The 20563-nt window shown below is 32.2% G+C and overlaps 3 protein-coding genes across 3 annotated transcripts; 1 reads left to right on the top strand and 2 right to left on the bottom strand.

Annotated features, from left to right (window-relative positions):
* Nucleotides 1-3974: 3974 nt before the first annotated feature.
* On the bottom strand, nucleotides 3975-5750 carry LOC106772491 (3-ketoacyl-CoA synthase 19-like). The gene has a single exon (XM_014658915.2). The coding sequence runs from the start codon at nucleotides 5649-5651 to the stop codon at nucleotides 4197-4199; it is 1455 nt and encodes a 484-aa protein (XP_014514401.1). The 5' UTR covers nucleotides 5652-5750; the 3' UTR covers nucleotides 3975-4196.
* A 1601-nt stretch (nucleotides 5751-7351) lies between these two features.
* On the bottom strand, nucleotides 7352-9168 carry LOC106769687 (3-ketoacyl-CoA synthase 19). The gene has a single exon (XM_014655408.2). It carries the CDS (start codon nucleotides 9094-9096, stop codon nucleotides 7642-7644), a length of 1455 nt encoding a protein of 484 aa, XP_014510894.1. The 5' UTR covers nucleotides 9097-9168; the 3' UTR covers nucleotides 7352-7641.
* Nucleotides 9169-17206: 8038 nt separating this feature from the next.
* LOC106771218 (putative pectate lyase 21) lies at nucleotides 17207-20073 on the top strand. Its single transcript, XM_014657156.2, has 5 exons — nucleotides 17207-17412; nucleotides 17562-17913; nucleotides 18746-18956; nucleotides 19064-19132; nucleotides 19557-20073. The coding sequence occupies exons 1-5, from the start codon at nucleotides 17277-17279 to the stop codon at nucleotides 19791-19793; spliced, it is 1005 nt and encodes a 334-aa protein (XP_014512642.1). The 5' UTR covers nucleotides 17207-17276; the 3' UTR covers nucleotides 19794-20073.
* The last annotated feature ends 490 nt before the right edge of the window (nucleotides 20074-20563 follow it).

Here is a 20563-nt window from a genome sequence, read left to right as displayed (position 1 = left end):
CTTTATATAGCATAGAAGCCGAACTCAATCGTACAGGCTTTTCAAACTTAGCAGAGGAGCAACACATAAAATAAAAAACTCAGCAGAAAATCTAAATTTCTTCTCAAGTTTCTCTCAACAATTCAACTCTACACTCTCAACAATCCATTAAAAAAGCTGCAAATTAACATCATCACATATTTCATAACTTGTAACTAAATAATTAAGTGTTTTACTGAACAATACCTCTCCCTCTCGCTGTACCCCACCTAAATGACAATCCTGCTTAAATCCAACCTCACAAAGCTAAGATAATCGTCATTGATCCAATCAAACTTATCCTTGAAAGGGTTACTCAGGTTCTCTGGAGGGCAACTTTATATGCAATCCTTCCACACATTGGTATCAAACACAGTTGTTGCACTTGAACCCAGCTCCAAGGCCAATCATCAGGATCCTATCACGCCTCCAAGTAACCCAAAAACGTACCAAAGACCACCAGCAGAAGTGTTCCCCCCCATCGGTGAAGTGCCACCATCCTCGCAGGTTCTAGGTCATATTCAGTGAGCCTAACCCTTGCCAACCCCATCTCCCTTCTTCATCCCACTGTACCTTACAAAGACAAAAAAGCACCTTACCATTTCCCACACTGGCAGAATCTTGGGTGCCACCGCTTGAAGGTTCACCGTCAAGGCTTGAGCAGCAATCTTGACAAGACTCTTGGTGAGGCGAAAACTCGAGTACCCGTGTTCATCTTCCACCTGTTTGCAGCAGTTGTAAGCCTCATCATCAGCACCGTACTGGGTCCTCTCCATGTGCTTCAGTTTCAATATTGCACGGTCCTTCAGAGAAGGCTTGTTTGTAAACATCAAAGAGGCAGTTAGAAAGCATCATTTTCTTGTCCGTTCCACAGTACCAATGTGCACCCCGACAGAGTCCTTGTGAGTCTTGAAGAGTTGCTGTACCTGCAAGAGGCAGTTAAAAAGCCTTGACGTTTTCTCTCCTTTTTGTACCTGTTTATGACGTGCTGCCAGAGGTGAGGGCGAGAACAAGGAGACGTTCACTACGAGGATGTCTATCTGGGAGGGTGAAATACCCGTTTTCTTGAAGGAGGTTGTCGAGTGTGTCGAACATGATCTCGTCTATTTCAGAACGGAACGGTTCTGGGGCCGTAAGTGTTCTCTCTCCAATCCCCGAACTGACAATAATGGTGTTAAGGAGAAACCTGAGCTCTTCGAACCTCAGTTTTCTTTTGTAACATAATCTTTGTGGTGGAGACCGTGCTGAGTTTGGTGTCTTCTGGAGGCATAAAGCACTACCTACGTTGAAGAATCAATTTGAAAAGGAAAAAAAGAAAGAGGCATAAGAAGGGAAGGAGGCATAAGAACAAAACATCCATCTCCAGCTATAACAAAGAAGCCAGGGATATGGGGACGACTGCAAATGCATGAGCATTATATACAAAATATTTCACATGATACAAACCATAAAATAGACATAAAAATATAAAGTTTTCTTTTAAAAGAAAAAAATAAAAAATAAGTAAAAATGATGTTAAATGACTTATAGCTTAATAATAATAATATAATTATGATTTTAAATTTAAAAAATCAAAATATTATTATTTATCCGTGTTATGAATGATTTTGTCTCTTTTTTTTGTGTCAAAATACCGCTTCCCAATATAAATTGGATGCATTTATAAAATTAGCGATAAACTCTCGTTACTTTTAGGGAGAAGGGAGTTTGATTGATTGAGTTTTTACATTCATTCACTTTCTCAATCTGGCCTATGATCCCCAATTGTGATACAGCGAAACTTCTAACCCTTCTTCGCCCACTTATGATCTATGCCTGATAAAATGAATAATTTACACATTTATTAGAGATATGAATAAAATAATTATAAAATGTAAATTTTTATTTTAAATTATAAAATAAATTAAGATAAAAAAAGAAGAATATTATTTCTTCAAGAAAATGAAAATATGTTTTCATAATTATGTTTTTAAAATGAAGAAAATAAATTAATGTAGTGAAAATTTTGCAAAAATTCTGTAAAAATATTAAAAACATAAATTATAAATTATGTAGGTTTTTTTATAGGAAAATGATACTTTACACTTTCAACGAGAACAAAAAATGACGTGGAGTGGGGGTTTGAGAACAAAAAACCCTAGAGAGAAACTCTCCTTTTCAACGAGAAAATTCACGTCACGTTTCCACCTTCGTTCGCCGTTAAATGGTTATTGGAGGATGACCCAAAAGTTTTGTCGATCATCTTCACGTCTCTACCCAGTCATCCCATTTCCACCTTCGACGACCTAGAGGCTCTGCCATTTCAGACTAAAAAAGACAGAAAAAGAAAATTCATAACGCATGCCATTACAATTTTCCTCCATTTAGTAAAAACAAAAAATCGAAAATAGACCTACCTCGTCGTCAAAGGGTAAGACGGCGGAATGAGAAAGCAAGCCACGCCTGCGGAAGGAGACAATATAAACGGAACTACGGCCACACGGTGGGGCCTGACTGTTATCGACAAGGACGCTGGCAGAGCTTCTGGGTTGTCAACGCTGGAAACGGGACGACTAGGAAAATATGCGACTTTTGGGAAGAGACGTGAAGATGATTGGCAGCAGAGCCTTTGGGTGGCCGGCAGCAGAGCCTTTGGGTCGTCCTCCGATGGCCGTTTAACGGCGAACAACGGTGGAAACATGACGGGGATTTTCTCGTTGGGAGGGAGAGTTTCTCTCTCTAGGGTTTCTTTCTCAATCTCTGAAAATGAAATTTGAATTCTGAATGTTTCCTTCCCCTTTCTTTCAGATTCTTCCACTAATCTATGTCATTTTTTATTTTCTTAAACGTGGACCAATGACAACAACGTGACACGTTTCGGTGTCAAAAATTTGTCATTTTGAAGGTGTCAAAGAAGTATCATTTTTCAGTTTTATATAACTCAATTTGAAAGGTAGGAAATTGGTTTTGTAAGTCTGTAATACAAAGTTACATTTTTTTATTCATAAAAATAAAATAAATATAATATAAGAGAGTCCTGAAAGTGTTTTCACTTTTATATAATAAAAAAACCTCTTGATAAAAATTAGATACAGAAAGCATTTACCATTGATACTAGCTACTGTGAGAAACCATACATCAACAATGTGTATTCCTTTGTTATTATTCCAGCATCAGCAGATGAAACATATATTATTGCAAGGGAAGTAATAGGTAACCATCAGATATTAACTGAATGATATATAGGCATACGATAGTTCATAGCTTCCCAATTATTCCTCTTAATTATAACAATTAGAGAGAAAGGAAGGAAGTGGCTGAAAAGATACACATGATGATATAAAAGGATAAACATGATGAATTATTTTACCTTCAGTTGCTGAAATCAACCCTACAAATAGCAGCTAAATCTTAAAAATGGAATGCTAATCGCGGTCATGATTATAAAGTTACATTATGACTCTGAATACAACACTCTGCTACGCATGTCTTTGAAATCAAATCTGGGCTATATAAGCATTAACTATTTGATAGCCAAGAGACAAATTGTGACATGTTATACTAAGACACGTCTGTACACATCTTTCATACTTCAATTGTTAATTTATGGTAAAGAAATATAAGAATCAATTAATGTGAATTGTTATACTGCTATGTTATAATGGATGTACGTAAATGTATAAAGTTTATTACATTTAAGAGAATGTTACGGACATAGTAACTAATAAAGAGACAAATTAAAAGTGTAACTAATATATTTAAATCTTTATACCGCACCTAATTTTATTATCAGCGAGTCTATATTATAATTCATAACAATGACTGTAGAAAATGACACATGACAGCGCAAAATGAAAATTATTTGTCTACAGCAATCACATACTGACAATTTAATTAGGTTTCCTTTCTCATTAATATGCTCGTTTATATCATTTTGGTGGGATGGTATTAGAATTCCAAATCAGAAAAAGGACACTTCAACGTTACTTAACACACCACCAACCATTAAATAAAAATGAAGGAAGAACTCATTGGAAATGCCACAGTAAGCGACAGACGTGCAGAAATTTAGGTTACGGGCAAGACAGAAACCCCAGTTCTGAACAACATTAATGACATCAAACTTTATTTCATCCATAGCACAACAATAGTACGTACGTGCTTGTCAAATTTCTCTCAACAAATCAACATCATATAACCTAAAGGACCATCCTGCTAAAATCCAACCTCACAAAGCTAAGATATTCGTCATTGATCCAATCATACTTGTTCTTGAAAGGGTTATTTGTGTTCTCTGGAGGGTAACTTTCTATGCAGTCCTTCCACACATTGGTATCAGACAAGTCCTTCATCACCTCCCAAACACAGTTGTTGCACTTGAACCCAGCTCCAAGGCTAATCATCAGGATCCTATCACCCTTCTTCAGCCTCTTCTTCGCCTCCATGTAACCTAAAACGTACCAAAGGCCACCGGAAGAAGTGTTCCCCCAACGGTGAAGAGCCATCCTCGCAGGCTCTAGGTCATATTCAGTGAGCCTAAAACCTTTGCCAACCCCGTCAATAACTGCCCTTCCTCCAGGATGCACACAGAAGTGCTCTATCCCTGTCTTCAAATTCAATCCCCCTCCCAACAGATTAACTTTTTTTGTCACCTTCGTCTTGTTCTTGCCAAGTATCAGCTCAATGAAAAAGGGTAGCATCTCCCTCTTCTTCATCCCACTATACCTTACAGAGACTAAAAAGAACCTTACCATTTCCCACACTGGCAGAATCTTNGGTGCCATCNCTTGAAGGTTCACCGTCAAGGCTTGAGCGGCACTCTTNACAAGACTCTTGGTGAGGCGANNACCNNANTACCCNTGNTCATCTTCCACNTGTATACAGCAGTTGTAAGCCTCGTCATCAGCACCGTACTGGGTCNTCTCCATGTGCTTCAGTTTCAATATTGCACGGTCCTTCAGAGAAGGCTTGTTTGTCAACATCACAGAGCAGCCACCAGAGCGAAAGAGGCAGTTAGAAAGCATCATTGTCCTGTCCGTGCCACAGTACCAATGTGCACCAAGATCCTCAGTGCTCACAACTATCCCAACAGAGTTCTTGTGAATCTTGAAGAGTTGCTGCACCACATCAATAGCGATGACACTTGCACTACACCCCATTCCTGCAAGATTGAAAGCTTTGACGTTTTCTCTCATTTTGTATCTGTTTATGATACGTGCTGTGAGAGAAGGTGCCGGCGAGAACAAGGACACGTTCACTACGAGGATGTCTATTTCGGAGGGTGAAATTCCCGTTTTCTTAAAGAGGTTGTCGAGTGTGTCAAACATGATCTCGTCTATTTCCTCGTACATGTCCTTAAGAGATGGACACTCCTCTCTCCCTTCAAGAATGGTTCTGGGGCAGTAAGTGTTCTCTCCAATTCCCGAACTGACAATGGTTTTAAGGAGAAACCTCAACTCCTCCAACCTGAGCTTTCTGTTTCGTAGGACAATCTTTGTGGCGGAGTCAGTGTTGAGTTTGGTGTCTTCCGGAGGCATAAAGCACTCGTAGGCCAACATGTAACATGATTGGCCACTACGTTGAAGAATCAATTTGAAAAGGGAAAAGAAAGAGTATAATAAGAAGGGAAGGAGAAATAAGAGCAAAAGATTCATGTCTAGCTGTACCTAAGAAGGCAGGGATATATGTCTGTAATTGTGAATGTTACAAGTGTAAATACATGATTATATATATACGTCCAAAGATGTTAACGTCCTAGGATGAGCCTCACTTTTCAAAAATCCACTTTAACTGCAAATAAGATTGAATTATAATATCTAAAATCGGATGCATTTATAACTAATAAATATTATTGAATTAGTCATAAACTCTCATTAACTAGTAAGTTCGATTGAGTTTTTCATAATAAAGTCACTTAAATTCATTCACTTTGAAACCTTGCGTGAGAAGAAAGGAAATAAATAAAGGGTAATGACCTTGTATAATATTCTAATTGCCAAATGGACCTAAGTTGGATAGATCGGTTTAGAATAGTCGTGTTTAGGATATTTAATCTTTAATTAAATGTATTTTGTTAGCTTAATATTATAATGACTTCATTATAACACATTGATCCGATATGATGATTTTTGTTATGGTCGATATATATCATCTCACCTATGGTACAATACATTGAGTAAGTAGCATAAAAAATGATATTTAAAAAAAATCCCTAATTTGAAAAGGAAAACATTGATATATTCAAAAAATTAATATTTCAATTTGTAACAAATAATTTTGTTGTGAGTTCATTCTTTTTAGTTGTGAAATGAATATATGTTGAGGAGAAAAAGATCAAAACAAAGAAGTGATATATATAATATGATAAATGATACAATATCTTAAGAAAGTTTTAGGTTAAAAAATTGTAACAATATGATATATAAAGATGACATCTGCATGTATATTATATATTGCATGGAATATGTACGTACCAAAATATAAAATGAATTTAAGGTGCACTCTTTTATAACGTAGTGAACTTTTTTATATTTATCGATGTCATTTTTAAGCAAATGGAAATTTGATTTCTTTCTTCTGTTATATATATATCTATATATTCATCACTGTTATATATTCTCCAGTAAGATTGATTTGCAGTAAAACATAAGACTCTACACCAGAGAATCCAAATCATCTCAATATTACAGGACTGTTTGTCTCTTCAGAATATTACGTATGCAACCTTTAGAATATTCATAGATGATGAGTCATAATTTTCCCAGGAAGCAAGATAAAAAGTTAGATAGAGATAAATCCTTCTGTCATTAATGCTATGCTCCACAAAAGTTTAAGAGTTTCTCCAATCTGTACAGTTTATTAAAATACGTACAATACATTCATTATGTACAGTACATGTGTATATATTGTTCAACAACCTTTTTTAATTTAGAGTTTGGTTTATTTTTTATTTATTTATTTATATTATCATCTTTGTCTTTAATTTTTAATTTTATCTCTTATTTCATTTTTATATTTATCTATAATCTTCATCTCTTTATTTTTTACTATTTCCAAATTAACTTCTATCAATTTGACGATGTGAATTGAAACAACGTAACATCGGTATGTTTGCGATGTTTAATAATAGAGCATAAAATAATTATAAGCTTCTAAAATAGGTAATCAGACGTATGTACATATCTTGTATCAATCAGCTTTTAAGCACTCAATCTGCCACTGAGAAAATATAGAATTACGAGTGTATGCATGAAAGTGTTTCTGATTGACATCTTCGACAAAGTTATATTTGTTTAATGTTTTGTAGATGTTACCAGAGACGTCATTCACCGGTTGTTAATAACACCACACCACATTAATAACATGAAACTTTATTTCATCAATAGCACAACAATAGTACATGTTTGTCATCAAGTTTCTCTCAACAAATCAAATCTACACTTGTTCTTCCTCTGACTAATTATATGGATCTTTGTGTTTAAACATGAACCAGAATAAAATACTTTCAAACCTGGAAATTAACATCATCGCATATTCCACAACTTCTAATTGAATAATTAACCTGTATAGTTTGATATAGAGTTTATATTTCTTTTCCTTTCTCTTCTGATTTTACTGAACTGTACCTCTCCCTCTGTACCCCACCTAAAGGACCATCCTGCTAAAATCCAACCTCACAAAGCTAAGATACTCGTCATTGATCCAATCATACTTATCCTTGAAAGGGTTACTCAGGTTCTCTGGAGGGTAACTTTCTATGCAGTCCTTCCACACATTGGTATCAGACAAGTCCTTCATCACCTCCCAAACACAGTTGTTGCACTTGAACCCAGCTCCAAGGCTAATCATCAGGATCCTATCACCCTTCTTCAGCCTCTTCTTCGCCTCCATGTAACCNAAAACGTACCAAAGGCCACCAGCAGAAGTGTTCCCCCATCGGTGAAGTGCCATCCTTGCAGGTTCTAGGTCATATTCAGTGAGCCTAAAACCCTTGCCAACCCCATCAATAACTGCCCTCCCTCCAGGATGCACACAAAAGTGCTCTATTCCTGTCTTGAAATTCAACCCCCCTCCCAATAGATTAACTTTTGTCTTCTTCATCTTGTTCTTGCCAAGAACCAGCCCAGTGAAAAAGGGTACCATTTCCCTTTTCTTCATCCCACTGTACCTTACAGAGGCAAAAAAGAACCTTACCATTTCCCACACTGGCAGAATCTTGGGTGTCATCGCTTGAAGGTTCACCGTCAAGGCTTGAGCGGCACTCTTNACAAGACTCTTGGTGAGGCGANNACCNNANTACCCNTGNTCATCTTCCACNTGTATACAGCAGTTGTAAGCCTCGTCATCAGCACCGTACTGGGTCNTCTCCATGTGCTTCAGTTTCAATATTGCACGGTCCTTCAGAGAAGGCTTGTTTGTCAACATCACAGAGCAGCCACCAGAGCGAAAGAGGCAGTTAGAAAGCATCATTTTCTTGTCCGTTCCACAGTACCAATGTGCACCAAGATCCTCAGTGCTCACAACAATCCCGACAGAGTTCTTGTAAGTCTTGAAGAGTTGCTGCACCACATCAATAGCGACGACACTTGCACTACACCCCATTCCTGCAAGGTTGAAAGCCTTGACGTTTTCTCTCATTTTGTACCTGTTTATGATACGTGCTGCCAGAGAAGGTGAGGGCGAGAACAAGGAGACGTTGACTACGAGGATGTCTATCTCGGAGGGTGAAATAGCCGTCTTCTTGAAGAGGTTGTCGAGTGTGTCGAACATGATCTCGTCTATTTCCTCGTACGTGTCCTTAAGAGATGGACACTCTTCTCTCCCTTCAAGAACGGTTCTGGGGCAGTAAGTGTTCTCCCCAATCCCCGAACTGACAATGGTTTTGAGGAGAAACCTCAACTCCTCCAATCTCAGCTTTCTGTTTCGTAGGACAATCTTTGTGGCGGAGTCAGTGTTGAGTTTGGTGTCTTCTGGAGGCATAAAGCACTCGTAGGCCAACATGTAACATGATTGGCCTCTACGTTGAAGAATCAACTTGAAAAGGGAAAAGAAAGAGTAGAATAAGAAAGGAAAGGAGAGGCATAAGAACAAAAGATTCATCTCTAGCTATACCAAAGAAGCTAGGGATAAGGGGAGGACGATATATGTCTGTATAATTGTGGATGTTGAAAATGCAAACACATATATACACACAGAGAGAGGCAGTTATGTAACGTGGATGTGCAAGTTGTGCGTCACCCAGTTTGACAAGTTGCCTGATAAAAGGTAAGGATGTACCCTACAGACAACTCTGAACCAATCGATATTGACTGTGATTAAGTGTCTCTCTCTCATTCTCAAAAATAAAATAAAATTTTGAATAACTTTGAGTAAATATATAAATAAATAAGTAATACTATAGTGTGTGAGCTGTGGTGAGTGATCCCTGGTGTTTTCCATTTACTTTTGATTCATGAAATGACGCTGGAAAATTTCTAACCCTTTTTCGGCCAGTTATGATTGATGGTGGATAAACAGGAATCTCGTTGGAGTAGGTCAAAGTTATTAAATACGGTGTGGACCAACCAGTTTGCGAAGAAGAGGGAAACCAGAACTCCATTTGAAAACTTCATCTTCCATGTTTATTTCAGAACTCAACTAACATCCCCCAATGGAGTTGAGAAACTTTAATGACTAACACTCCAATTAATATCTTTATAATATTTTCACAAAACACACTTATTATTATTTTTTTATTAAATTTAAAATACGTAAATAAATAACAAATTAGTGAAAAATAATAATATGTGTACTATATATTTTTCCATATGTTTATGGTATCTGAATCAACCAGCCTCATGCATAGATTAAATAAAGTTCCGTTACCAGTTTACTATATATGTGTGTGTCTGTATTATTAGTACATGGTGTCATTGTACGTTTTATATTCGTTTGCATTCAATTAATATTTTGAAACCAATGGAGTGGCTTAATTAATCTCTTCCTTTTTTTCTGTAAATGTTGTTCTCTGCTTAAATTTTAACGTCATCAGAGGAGCATGAATAAACAGTTCATGGATCTGGAGTTATTTTATTTAAATGTTTAGTTTTAATTGCTATGTGAACATCATATCATATGACATTTGCATGACATCTTAACTACCAAAAATAATTGAAAAACCCTATTCGTAAATATCTACAATCCCTCACATATTTTTTTTTTTAATTTTTAACATTACTAGGTCAATATAAAGCATTAGCCTTAGTCCCATTTAGGCCTTCTATTTCTTTATTTTATTTTATTTTTAAATATGTATTATTAATTTAAACTATTTAAAATAAATAAAATGTAAGAATGATAAAATATTACTCTAAAATAAACAAGTTACGCTTTCATAAGCCTTCGATTAGCATGGGACTGTACCAGCTGCCATGATGTAAAGAATAATTAGATTTCCTTTTAATTAATTAATTGAGCATGACTCAAACGTTGCCCTCAAGAAGACGTAACTCTTGATATTGATATCTGTGTTTAAAACTTCTAAGTCATTAATTACAATTAAAACTCGTTTACTTACACTATTCTTCTCTTAAATGTTTTGTTTATCCTTATATACATTCTAGGTCAGTGAATAAATCTCTTAACATACTTTCTTATTTATTTATTAGACTTCTAATGTATGACTACGGACTACTTTTGCAAGCTATAATTAATAGGCCGAGAGATCAGTCTATAAATAAATTGTTTTTAATGATGAATAATTTAAGATAAAATATTATTATTATTAATTAGATTGTAATTAAATCGTTGTTAATTAAAATTTTATTTTAAATTTTATAAATAAAAGTTTAAATTAAAAAGATAAATGATTCTATTTAATACACTTTAATTAGTTTATCATAAAGACGGTACTTAAACTCTTTTGCAACCCCCACACTCCAAATAAAACAAGATTCTAAACTAATATATATATATATATATATATATATATATATATATATATATATATATATATATATATATATATTCCTAATATATTATTATTGTTATTGCATAAAGGAAAATATTTAGATTCAAATTATTCCACTAAACTAATTAAGAGATAATTTATCTATTAAAAATATACTGAAATGGCATTCTCCTCTTCGATCTTGTATCATGATGTTTGGCATGTTCAAGTAAGTGTCATCATCCTCGACGTGTTTGTCGTAATATTAATCTTAAATTAATGTATTAAAGCTTTAAGTGAAATTTATGAATGTAATTAATGTTTGCCAACGGCTCGTAGAGACTTTATGGAAAACATGACCAGAGCAAAATAATGCTTAATAGCAGGCTAAAGTTCTTTTTTTTTCGAAGACCTGGTCATAATATATACACATTTTCACCAACTTTTTTATCACTTATTCCAGAAAAAAAATAGAAAGAACAAATAAATTTGACTTTGTTGTAAGTTAAAATTAGTTTGTATAAAAAACACGTAAAACTTTAAAAAAGTTTTATTCCAAGTTAATATTTCTGCCCATTAATTCATTGAGTTAATTTTAAAAATAAAAAGTAAAAGAGGAATTATGATAACAACTCTTCTAGATATTCTCTAAATTATATTAATTAACAGACAATGTCTTACGAATATCTTTATTCCATGCGAATTTAATAAAGATGGCGAACGTGATAAGATGATGTGTATGAGTTGGATGGTTTCATAAACCTCTCAACTACAATAACGTTTTCAACTTTATATATATTTTAAATCAAAGGTATAAATATACTGATATACTTTTTTATTAATAAGTTACATACATAATTCTATATCACAAAAATTCTCAATCAAGCCATGGATTTGAGAAAAAAAAATATATTCGAAAAATATTTAAAACAAATCTTTCCATATTTTAAAATTTTATATATGTTTTCTAATATTAAAATATAAACAAATATTTTTTCAGGCCCCAATTTAACATTTAATAAAATTATACAACTTTTTTTTTTTATTTTTTTATCTTACGATGCTGGAAGGAACCCTAAAAAGAGACTTAAAAATTGAATGCTTTTTAATCGCATTCATGTTAAAGCTGCATTATGAGTCTGAATAGAACACTGGTATGCATGCATTTGAAGTCAATTTTGGGGCATATAAGCATTTATTTGATAGCTAAGAGACAAATTGTGACTTGTTATATCGAGAGAGGTCTATAAAAATTGTTGATAATGGAATTGTTAAATTATGGTAAAGAAATTATAAGAAAATAAATAATGTGCATGTATGATCCAAATAAAACGATTGAATAAGATAAGCAACAACTTGGATGAAGGAATTGCATGGATAAATGCTACCTATGTTGGGAAAATGGATGGATTCAAAAGGAGATAGCAACATGCAGCTAATTCATTGAAAATCATTAACAACATTATCAATTGCAATTCAAGTATTTTCCAGATATTTATTAATGTATATATAATTTAATTGAGTTTGATGTTTATTACATTGTATTTTTTTTTTGTCATTAAGTATTTAAAATTTTTATATTTTTAAATTGAATATTATTGTTTAATTTTTTTGCAATATTAATTCAAAAAGAGTTTAATTATACTGATGAAATGTGGATGTATATCAGATATTATTGCATGGATTTGTACGTACTTAAAACATAAAAAAATTAAAAGGATTAGCCGCCAATTGAGAAATGGATCGAATCAAAGAAAGAGGATAGCAACATTCAACTAATTAGTTGAAATTATGCTTCTATTATTATATCTGTTTAAGATTTTTTTTCAATTTGGTTTTAACAAAAACTGCATTATAATGATTACGTTAATATAAATTTTTCTGATAATATTTTCATAAAATATATATTATTTTTTTCATTAAATTTAAAATATGTCAGTATAAAAATAAATAATATGTATCAAAATATTATTAAAAAGGATATATTTTTCATTATATTATCAATTTGAACTTTGTCTTACATCAAGCATCACCATCACTTCTTATATTTTCAGTCTCTTCATTCATTGCATTCCACTACTTCTAACTTACCTGTCTCACTAGCCATAATTGCTTTCATACAGAAATGGTTTATGTTTTAATTTATTCATTATTACTAGATTTTTTTTTCTTTGAATAGTTTCGTATTATCTTCAACATTATTATTTGATCAAGAAATCACTACGATATGTTATTACATTTTTTAAATTTTTTAAAATTTATCAACTTTATATATGTTTCATTATATTTAATAGTCTTCCATCATTGCATCAATTAAAACTTAAGAAAAAAATGTATTGACAGTTTAACAATCTTCTAATACGTATTCAAATTCTAAAAAGTAATATCTCATATGTATTAATTCACCCTTTTTCCTACAAAAATTGAAACTCTTATTCTTTTTCAACCACGTTTTTTAATGATTAATTTAAACATTAGTCATGTCTTATCAAAAATTAGTTCACCTTATATATCAATCATTCAAACCTAATAGTTTATTTATAAAACTAAGTTTCTGTAAGCACACGTAATAAACTTAGGAGAGAATATTTTTTTTTTAATGTTCAATGCTTAACATAACATCATATTGGATGAAAAAAAAAAATCATTGCACTGAAATATGAACCGAATAAGTATGGAAATTCTTATATAAGCTAGTTCAATTTACTATTTAGCAGAATGTGTCGTTTGTGGCATTAATATAATATTGATATAAATAAACTATGTGGAGTTGAATTATATATTATATAATATATGTCTGAATCAAGATGTTATTATAATAGAGAATTAATCACCGACATCATGGAGTGGCAATTTCTGTTTGATATTGTAAACACGTAACAAGGGAGAAAAGTATTTTTTAAAAGATATATTTTATATATAACTTTTTTTTGGCATCAATAAAAACAAATATAAATTATGTGTATAGTATTTATTTATTTAAAATTGAAGAGGATAAGAGCAACGTAAAACTGCAACACGTGAAGGCGTGGATCCGAAGGGACATATCTGCATGACATTGATATGCTTTCCAACTCTTAATATTATTCAAAAGAAAGACGCAGCCCTAATAATATTGCAAACACTTTCCATCTTCGTTTTGATTTCAAATGAACAACATATTATCATTAATTCTTCAAATCATGCTTTACTATAAAAATACTATCATTAATGAGGACAATACTAATTAATTACAACACTATTCATAATGTTAACTTATAAAAAGTTTAATATCTCATATTAATTAAAACAATAACGTTTGTTTCACCTATCGTGTTATAAATTTTAAATATAAGTTAAAAAAATTATATTGAGTAAAGTTAAAAAATATATATAAGATATAAAAGAATAATTAAATATATTTTTAATTCTTAAACTTGTTTTTTAAAAAAAAAAATCTAATTATTGTTTATACTTGATACCTGGTAAAATTAAAAATTTATCAATATTATATACTTGTAGAAAATTTTAAAAAAAATAGGTTAAATATGTTTTTAGTCCCTATACTTTGAGGCGATTTTGGTTTTAGTCTATTTTTAAATTATGGTACAATTTAGTCCTTCAACTTTATAAAAACTCTGGTTTTAGTCCTTTTTACCAAATTTTTTTAACTTTATTTGTTGTTTCAAACGCGTTTCTCAGTTAACATTTAAGTAAAAATGTGTCAAACAGTGTAAACAATCCAAATGCTATAGTAAAATGTGCTTGAAACAACAAATAAAGTTAAAAAAATTTGGTAAAAAATGACTAAAACCAAAGTTTTCTAAAGTTGAATGATTAAATTGTACTATAGTTTGAAAATGGACTAAAACCAAAATCGTCTCAAAATATAGGGACTAAAAACATATTTACCCCAAAAAAAAATTATATATTAAATAATATAATAAGAAAGAAAATGAAAAGCAAATAAATGTTTATAATTGTTCTACTTACATATGGACGAGAGAGATTGAGATTATATGTTTAATTAAAAGAAGCTTCCAACTCTACTTGAAATAGATTGCATCAGAAGATAACAGTGGCTATATTTAAAGTTAAAGGTTAAAGAGGGTAAGGGACACGTGCAACTCATAACTGCATGAAATAGATATATACATTTTCCAGTGCATGTACCTTTGATTTGTTAGGTTTCATATTATTGTATCGTTATTAATTTCTATTTAAAATCACTATAAATTCAACATATTAATGCTTTGACTTTCACTAGGTGAAATCCTAAAATTTTCTTTTTATTTTATTATTTTAAGAATTAGATTTTAAGCTTACTTAATTTCAAAAAAAAATTAAGGCACTAGCAAAAACATTTTAAATATATTCTTTTAAATATTTATATTAGTTATTGGGTCAATAAAATTAATATTTTACACTTAGTTTAGTTTAAAGTAAGAAATAGACGCATTTCATATCTGTTAGCATTAACAACACATATTCATTAAAATTAGGGTGGGTAAGTAGTCATTTTAGCTTTGACTTTTGAAACTCGTGTTTGAAGGAAACATTTATGAAATAAATTATTATTTTTAATGTGAATGCGACTTTCAAAAGCCTCCTTACGTAGGTATTGGTTAGTGGGCTCAACTAGTGACATGAAAAAAGAGAAAGAAAATATTAATAAAAACTTTATTTATCTTTTTCCTTTCATTTTATTAATAACTACTTTATCCAATTAAAATTAATGAATCAATTAAGTTTCAAATAATAATAAATTTAAATATTTTTAATTAAGTTTTTATTATATTTTTGTGATCAAAATTTAAAGATATACATTTTTTTTCATTAATTAAGTGACATAAATCTTATCTTATTCATTTATGGTGAGAGATGTGAAATAATTTATGATCAATATAAATTAATATTGTAATTAAGACATTTTATTATTTTAGAAATTTTATCACATCAACAGGCATACAACAATTTTTCCTAAATAAATTTCTTTAAGTTAACATGTACTATATATTTAGTTTTTAAACTTTATGAAAAAACCAAATTTATTTTTTCTTCATATTTTTCTTATCTAAAAGCTTTGAAGAAAAATATTGTTTCATTCATCTATCTGATACTGATTAATTAGCTACAAATGATAAAAAAAATTATAAATTATTTACATTATTATTTCTAGATTTATAAAGAATTGTCGGCAAATGTAAATTTGGTGTAAGGAAATTAACCACCAACAGCCAACAATGTTTTAATTTACTTATCTTTTATAAACTAATTAACATGCTTTTAAATTATTTGTTGTGTATTTATTTCTTATCTATCTTCTTTATTTAAATCCGTACGTCCATTCATTGGAAAATTTGGTCAACTTATTCATGTCAAACCCTTGCCCAACAAATCTAGACGGCTGTAACCTACATGCAGTACTCAAATATTACAATATAACTGAACCTAACTTTATATAAATTGAAATACTTTATAAAATTAATTATTTGAAATTGAGATATTTTTTCTGGTAAAATAACTTTAGTCGTGAATTAAATTTGAGTTACACAACCCACCAAATTAGGTACCAATTTTATTTTTTTTTCATTTTAATTAACTTGATTGCTCTTTTCACCCACATAATTAATTACTAATCAATTGCGAACCTTGGCCACTAATGTTAAGGAAAATATCCATTAATTGATTTAGATAACTATTGATTAATTTCATTGTTTTAAATGCTTGGGGTGCTACCTAAGATTAGGCTGCTAGATCCCAACCATTTAATGAAAGAAAATTCATACATATTTATTTTACTGGTTTTTTATTTCAATATTCTTCCTAGATTGAGAGTTTCTCTCTAATTAAAAAAAATATATATTCAGATATTAATTTAAAGGAGATTAAATAGAAAGAAAGTTGAAAAAAAAAATATTATGTCGTGAAAAATATATGCATGTATAAAAATTGGCTTGGGTTAAGAGATTGGTTCCACTCTCAAATTAGGATCTAATGAGAAATGATAAAGGGACAACAAAGAGTACCCTATTTTTTTTTTAATTTTATTATTTGGTTATTTATTTTAATTTGTCATTAATAAAATGTTTAATCGGGTCTTACAAATAATGATGTTGGTTTTTTTATAAAAAAAATCAAAGTTATACAATATAGTATAATTTTTTTATATTATTAAATCGGCGTAGTTAATTTTATGAATTACCATGATGTATTAATTACTGAAAACGTAATTTTGTTATGGTTAATTACAATCTGTAATCCAAAACGTGGTTGTTTGATTTGTTATTTAAATGTTAAAATATTGAATTTGTTCTTTGATTTAGAGAGGCAGAGGAAAAGTGAAAAGGTGGAATTGAACGGTGAAATTTCAATGGCGGGGATTCAGATGCTACCGTACGGCGACGTCGATTCCAATTTGAGGGCTATGGCCGGGTGCGCGGAGGGTTTTGGCCGCCACGCCATCGGCGGCCTCCATGGTTCTCTGTATATCGTTACCAATCTCGCAGGCACAGTAACCGATGCTCCTTTTTTCTGCAGTCGATTTAATTTAATTGAATTCTGAAAATGTGAATAAACAATAACTGATTGAATTGAGATGAATGTCAATAAGATAGCATTGAATCGTGGTTTATGATGGCTGAATGATTGATTTCAGATGATGGTCCTGGGTCCCTTCGCGAAGGATGTCGTAGAAACGAACCTTTGTGGATTGTTTTCGAGGTTTCTGGTACGATTCATTTGTCGTCGTACCTGAGTGTGTCGTCGTATAAGACAATAGATGGGAGAGGGCATAGGGTGAAATTGACTGGGAAAGGTCTGAGGCTGAAGGAATGTGAGCACATCATCGTGTGCAACCTTGAGTTTGAGGGTGGTAGGGGTCATGATGTTGATGGCATTCAAATCAAACCAAATTCTAGGCATATATGGATCGATCGATGCACCCTCCGTGATTACGACGATGGCCTCATAGACATCACAAGACAAAGCACCGATATCACTGTATCCAGGTGGGCTCATTTTCTCCATTTTTAATTGAATTACAACAGCGGTTTGACTCAGGTAAAAGTAAGTCATCTCAGTAGTTGATTAGAGGATTAATAGATTATGTGTTGTTATACATATGCATATGTAACATCTTTGGTGGGTATGCTTTGTTATGCATGTGCATATAATAATATAGTAATATAGTAATGTTAAAATCCGAAGCATCGTCAATGATATTCTGATAAGTAATTGAGTAAGTGGCGGTCTACTCCTTGCATAATTAATATTAGTTACACTAGTATTAATAGTTTGTTTTTCATTAATGGCTGACCCTGTGTTTGGATTCTCATCCACACAACTCTAAAGCATGTCATTGAAGAAACTATTAGTTGTGTTTGGTATGCTTTGACATGAAGGAGTATATAGACTTAGACACAAATCTACTTACATTGTGATTATTTACCTTATCCTTTGAGAGGAGTTTTTCATTTTTACTGAATTGGACTGCAACAGTGGTTGTCACATGTTCCACGCATAGTAATCTCAATTGTTGATAAGAAAATTCATATTTGATTTTTATATTTCAACTCATCCAAGATTTATAATCTATCAGCAGTTATTTTTTCATCCATGACCGAAGGTGTGTTTGAATCCTCTTCCACGCGATTTAGGCTCGTCACTCGAAAGAAAAAACAGTTAGCATTTGCTTTTAGTCTGTTCTTTTTGACATGGATCATTAATGGATTCTCAGATACGCAGAGATTACTTACCTTATCCTTTAGAGAGAGTATCTCGATTTAGGGGAGGCGAATCCATTGATCAAATTTGATGGGTTACTTGGTTTTGTGGATCTAGGTGTTACTTTGGGCAGCATGACAAGACCATGCTCATTGGAGCTGACCCGACTCACGTTGGTGATAGATGCATCCGGGTGACCATTCACCACTGTTTCTTTGATGGAACGCGGCAAAGACAACCACGTGTGAGATTTGGAAAAGTTCATCTGTACAACAATTACACCAGAAACTGGGGGGTTTATGCTGTTTGCGCTAGTGTGGAATCCCAGGTGAACTTGCTGCTATCATCTGCAGATTTTCTTAAAATTTGCTTTCCGTCCGAAGTTCTATGCAAGAATTGAGAGAGAGTAATTGATTTCGTGAAATCATTTTACAGATATACTCTCAATGTAACATATATGAAGCGGGAGCTAAGAAAAAGACTTTTGAATTTTATACCGAGAAGGTAAAATATTTCTTTTCACTCAAGTTTGCTGTTTTATGGTCATTAAGCATATCATATTCACAAATTGAATACAATTCCTTAGAAGCACTCTGTGTTCTTCAATTACAATTAAAACTTCATCCCTGTAGCTCACACATGTCATTATTATATACGAAGTGAAGCTCTATTTTAGTTTTTAACTGAACACAACGGCATTGTGCGATCCATGTAACGAACTTCAACTAGCAAACAAGACTGTCGTTGCTTTTATTACAGTATCTCTGATTTTGAGTGAGCAGTCAGTTAAGGTTTAAGTCCAGAAATGTGAATAGTTGAGAGTGCTTCTTCAAATATTCAATCTTGTTTTGTGTCCCGGTCATATCGGGCAGCACATTATAACCCCGCCCAATGGCTACTAATGGTTGTGATAAAAATGTCTCCCTAGGCGGCAGATAAGGAAGAGCAAAAGTCCGGCATCATAGTATCAGAAGGAGACATGCTTTTGAATGGTGCACAGCCATGCTTGCTTACACAGAACAGAGAGGTGGCCATGTTCCATCCTAGCGAATATTACCCGACATGGACGATGGAAGCAGCTGCTCATTCTCTTAGAGAGATCCTCCAATTGTGTACAGGTTGGCAATCCATTTCTAGGCCAGTAGATCGTATGGTCTCTAATTAAGATTCATTGCATGAGTGGGACGGATCCAGTGACTTTTTTCTAAGAAAAGTTACTGTAATTTTAGTTAACTTTCATGTGTCAAGGATCAACTTCAACTTTTTTTTTAAAAAAAAAAAACATAAAAGAAACCAGTTAAATTAAAATTAAGTGACTTTTCCTGAAAAAAAAAAAGTCACTCAATCCGTTATGGATGAGAATACCTTCTACATTACGTGGAAACCATTCACATTACATCATTACATCAAGCACATTTAAGAATGAAGTTTTAATTTGTCCTTTATTTAATTCGAGTTGTACTAACATACTGTTGTGTTCTGTAAACATAGTCAATTTTGTGGTTCTGACACTTCTCGAGTTGGTATTTATATGGTCCCAATTCATAATTTTCATTGTCAGAAATTATTCTTATTCAAATTTGAAATTTAGAGGCATTTTTTTATAATTAAATTTTTGAAGTATATAGATGCGGTGGCCAAGCAAGAAAATTAAACTCGTATTGAACTTACATTGTTTAAGTCCTTGTCTTGGACTACTCTGTAAGTATGAGACATGAAAACAAGGTCACTTTTTTAAAGTTGATGATTTGAAATGGATACATTAGCATTTTGTTTCTTGTTGAAAGCACTGAAAGTAGTCACAAATCAAAACTTAATAAGCTAAATAATTTACTATAAATATGTATGTGGCTCCGAGTACAAGACCATGACTTTTGATACGATGGGATTGTTGAAATGAATTACCATCTTAAAAATTAGGCTAATATTTTAATT

Source organism: Vigna radiata, chromosome 8 (assembly GCF_000741045.1).
Source record: "Vigna radiata var. radiata cultivar VC1973A chromosome 8, Vradiata_ver6, whole genome shotgun sequence".
In the NCBI taxonomy this organism is placed as follows: Eukaryota; Viridiplantae; Streptophyta; class Magnoliopsida; order Fabales; family Fabaceae; genus Vigna; species Vigna radiata.
This window is presented reverse-complemented; position numbering and strand designations above follow the sequence as displayed.

Bases quoted from the DNA above. Each gene is read 5' to 3' on its own strand.
- LOC106771218 (XM_014657156.2), top strand. From the start codon at position 17,277: ATGGCGGGGATTCAGATGCTACCGTACGGCGACGTCGATTCCAATTTG. The intron at 17,914-18,745 runs GTGGGCTCATTT...TTGTGGATCTAG, and splicing joins ACCGATATCACTGTATCCAG to GTGTTACTTTGGGCAGCATG. The intron at 18,957-19,063 runs GTGAACTTGCTG...ATCATTTTACAG, and splicing joins GCGCTAGTGTGGAATCCCAG to ATATACTCTCAATGTAACAT.